The sequence below is a fragment of the Notolepis coatsorum genome, assembly GCF_963971535.1.
Source record: "Notolepis coatsorum genome assembly, chromosome: 9".
Taxonomy (NCBI): domain Eukaryota; kingdom Metazoa; phylum Chordata; class Actinopteri; order Aulopiformes; family Paralepididae; genus Notolepis; species Notolepis coatsorum.
Genome location: NC_140173.1, coordinates 136,806,811 through 136,810,866, shown reverse-complemented (window position 1 = coordinate 136,810,866; position 4,056 = coordinate 136,806,811). Strand labels below are relative to the sequence as shown.

At 40.9% G+C, this 4,056-nt stretch overlaps 1 protein-coding gene across 1 annotated transcript; it reads left to right on the top strand.

Moving 5' to 3' along the window:
* Positions 1–937: 937 nt before the first annotated feature.
* On the top strand, positions 938–3,094 carry sf3b5 (splicing factor 3b, subunit 5). Its single transcript, XM_084321397.1, has 2 exons — positions 938–1,059; positions 1,824–3,094. The coding sequence occupies exon 2, from the start codon at positions 1,842–1,844 to the stop codon at positions 2,100–2,102; it is 261 nt and encodes an 86-aa protein (XP_084177523.1). The 5' UTR covers positions 938–1,059; positions 1,824–1,841; the 3' UTR covers positions 2,103–3,094.
* The last annotated feature ends 962 nt before the right edge of the window (positions 3,095–4,056 follow it).

Below are 4,056 nucleotides of genomic sequence, written 5' to 3'. Positions count from 1 at the left end.
CGTTCCATAATTTTACTCCCAGATTGAGATGCAAAGACTTTTCATGGTCGTTCGGAAACTGTTTCTTTTAAAAAATGAAATGTTCCCCATTGTAACCCCAATCTTGCACGTTGAATAATTTTTGAATATTTCCTGGGAGTTTATTATTTTTTGCTTTGTACATTATTTGAGCGGTTTGATACTTTACAATATCAGTCAGTTGTAATAATTTTTACTGTAAGAATAGTGAATGAGTATGTTCCAGATATCCAACCTTGTGAATGATTCGCACAGCTCTTTTCTGTAGGATGGGTTAATATGGATGTAATGAGCATTTCTATTTTCCCAGACTTCAACGCAGTAAGTTAAATATGGTGAAACTAGTGAACAGTAGAGAATGTGAAGTGATTTGTGATCCAGGACCTGCTTTGCTTTGTTTATTACTGAAATGCTCCTTGCCAATTTGGTTTGAATCATATGTTTCATATGTGATTTCCAATTAATCAATCAATCGTGACACCTAGACATTTTATTTCAGACACTCTGTGTGCGTGTGTGTAGGTGTGTCGTGTGTGTGTGTGTGTGTGTGGGGGGGGGTGTACGTGTATATATGTGAATGTGTATGTGTACGTGTGTTGTATGTGTGTTTTGATAATGAGAGAGAGAGAGAGAGAGAGAGAGAGAGAGAGAGAGAGAGAGAGAGAGAGAGAGAGAGAGAGAGAGAGAGAGAGAGAGAGAGAGAGAGAGAGAGAGAGAGAGAGATACTGTAAGACTGCTGCTGTTTCCCCCTGATGTAAACAAGACGAAAGTCTTTCTCTGGTCTGCATCCCCTTAACAATTGTGTGTATTGAGCTGTACTGTATTGTACCCATTCTGCAATCTGTTAATAAAGTTTTCAATCAATCAATCAGAGAGAGAGAACGATACTGTAAGACTGCTGCTGTTTCCCCCGGTACACTTTTAGGTGACACCACCACCAGGCGGAAGCTATCTCAAATCTGTTTTGCAGACGAAACTGTGGTCTGAATTGTTTCACCTTTTAGTTTTAACTGGAACTAGTTTCCCCCCACTTCGTATCGAGTAAGTATCCATTAATTGAAAATGCGTTATGGATGTTGAAATCGATTTTTTTTTAAAGCACGGGTTGATCAACGTTAGAAGAACGGGTAACGTTAGCTAACTAGCATATCGCTTATCGAGCTAACGCATGTATGGAGAACCAGCTGCGATCATGTTAGCTATTACATACTTGATTTGTTTTCCTTATTTCCACCGACGTTAGTGACAGGACAAGACATTCCGCTGGTAAATAATACTAAAACGACATAGTTGCAATTTAACGTTTAGCTAGGTTGCTACTTGCTAGTAATAGGTGTTACACGAATTGCAGTCCTCTAGTCTACAGTTCTATTTAATCAAAGTCATTGCAAGAGTCGGAGAGGAGGCACATGAATGCAACGATACATACAGCCTAATTTATTTGCTCAAATAGCACACGTACTAAAAAATGATAACTTCTGTTATTGCAATTGCTTTTATTGCCTTTCTGCTTGTACTTCCTCCCCCATGCTGTTGTGTCAACATGCATTTCCCCATGCAGATTGATAAAGGAACACTTGACTTAATACAAGGCAATAGTGTATGGTAACAGTTGATTAACTTGAAACACGTTGCCTTGTTTTTGTGAGCCAGTAACATTACTGTGTTGTTCCATTACATTTTATACACTCCATGTGTGCTCTCATTTAAAGAAACTTGATTTAGCAAATAAATGACCTGCACGTTTGCATTCAAATAGCGTGGTCTTGTTGCTGATTTGTTATAATTTTTTCGTCATTATCCAGAGTCCCAACACAGCAAGCATGACGGACCGCTACAACATCCACAGTCAGCTGGAGCACCTCCAGTCCAAGTACATCGGTACAGGCCACGCTGACACCAGCAAGTGGGAATGGCTGGTCAACCAACACAGAGACTCCTACTGCTCTTACATGGGGCACTTCGACCTGCTCAACTACTTCTCCATTGCGGAGAACGAGAGCAAGGCGCGCGTCCGCTTCAACCTGATGGAGAAGATGCTGCAGCCGTGTGGGCCGCCATCCGACAAGCCCGACGACAACTAGATTAGATCGGTTGAGCTCACCATGTCGGAACTGGACACAGACGAGATGTAGACCAGACCTAGTTTTGATTCAGATGATGGTGCACCTAAATGTCTTTATTTCGATTTCTTATTTTTGGAGGTGAGGCTAGGCATTTGTTGTTTATGTTTGGATCACTGATTGGGTATTTAAATGACAAAAGAAAAAAAAGGTTTTAGACAGCCTTATTGCTGCCAAGATTAATAGGATAACCTGACTCAGGCAAGATAACAGGGCTACATTGAAGGGATGGACTCTGCTGGCCAGAATATATGGCGATAAAGGCTCCTTTTTAGAAGAGGATATCGATCTGAACTTCTTCTGCATTGCAGTTATTTGTCCTGATGTCTGGCACTGAATCAAACTTCAAATGAACTCACGGATGCCTAATTAATTAATTTGATTGGGTTGTTCAACTAACTACATAAATTACTAGACCAACTGTTGGTGTTACTATAATGGTGTTACCTACTGAGTCTAACTATTTTATGTTCTACTATTACCCTGTGTTAGGTCTTTATATTTGATAGCGGTGTAAAGATACACACATTTTCTAATTAGATTTTGAGTTACAATTTCATTCTCTGAAAATATATGCCTATTCATAGTACAGAGCTCTAACCATATGTATGTACAGTATAATATATACTACATGCTTGTTTCGCTCAGAAAAGTGCAAATTGTGTGGTTGTGTTGATGGGGTACCTTCCCTCCCCACTCTACGCAGATAGGATTCAGGCAGATGAGTTGGATGAGACGGGGTGAGAACGAGGAGAGTAGTTTTCGATTTAGATCTGTATTGAAGTTGTTACACGCCTAATATTTTATGTTTTGTTTTTATACGAGAGACTGGTCTGCATCAGAATGATGTGTCGATGGAGGTGATGCTGGAGGATAAACATTGCATTTCAGTTCAATGTTCCATTTTCTATTGGTTTGATATGTTACGTTTCAGAATAAACATGTGAACGTTTTGTGGGCAAGTCATTTGTATTTGCATTTGACCTTGTGGAAAATTTAACATGCAGCAGAACATAAATTATGTAGTAAAGGCCTGATCCTTGCAAAGATGACAGGTATGCAAATATGCTAAGATCAAGGTTGCCGGTTTTAATGATAACTACGGTATAATGACCTGACGGTTAGTAATGCCGTTCAAGTTTAAATTATCATTAAAACCCTGGTTTAATACCGTGTTTTGAAAAGCTCACGGTAAATAATGCCTAGTCTGTTCAGTATCAAACAAAGACGTTAGCAACAGTCCCACACTCGGCATGCAACGTGGGTTTGTTATGCAATTAAAAGGCGGAACACGGAGCTCCGGAGATCTCGTATTTGCAGACAGGCATTTTTTAATCATCCTGGACACCCACACAGTCTCTTACATATCTAAGCCACAACGCACCACTTGCATGCACATACACATAATATACATACAGTAGTACACACACATCTGTCGCCTGTTCTCTCTGCCACACATCAAATATGGTTTCTTATTGTGTAAGTGAAGTGTTCTTTTTTTTTATGGTATTTATGCTTGTATCGGGGGGGGACACAGTAGAGCAGTGGTTTTCAGACGTGGCTTCTCAGCGGGGGGTCAAAGTGGGTCACTGGACTAAGGGCAACAATTTCAGTGTATCTAAACGTCAGTGAAAATTGTACAATGTAACATTACTTGTTCTGTTAGCTTGGAATGTTCAGCTATTTAGCTCATACAACTGTCAGCACCCTCATCCCATCTGCCCCCCCTGCTCGGGACCCACAGCAGTGCAGGAAACATGGGGGCGAGAGAGAGTCTCAGGCTGGATTCAGAGGGAATCGCATGAATGGGAGTTGTAGGCTCTGCACTGGCATGGCTGTCGTCCTACCTTGACAACCACCCCTACCTGGTATCATGGAGAGGCCCCCCCCGTCCCCCTACAGATGATTTTCTATT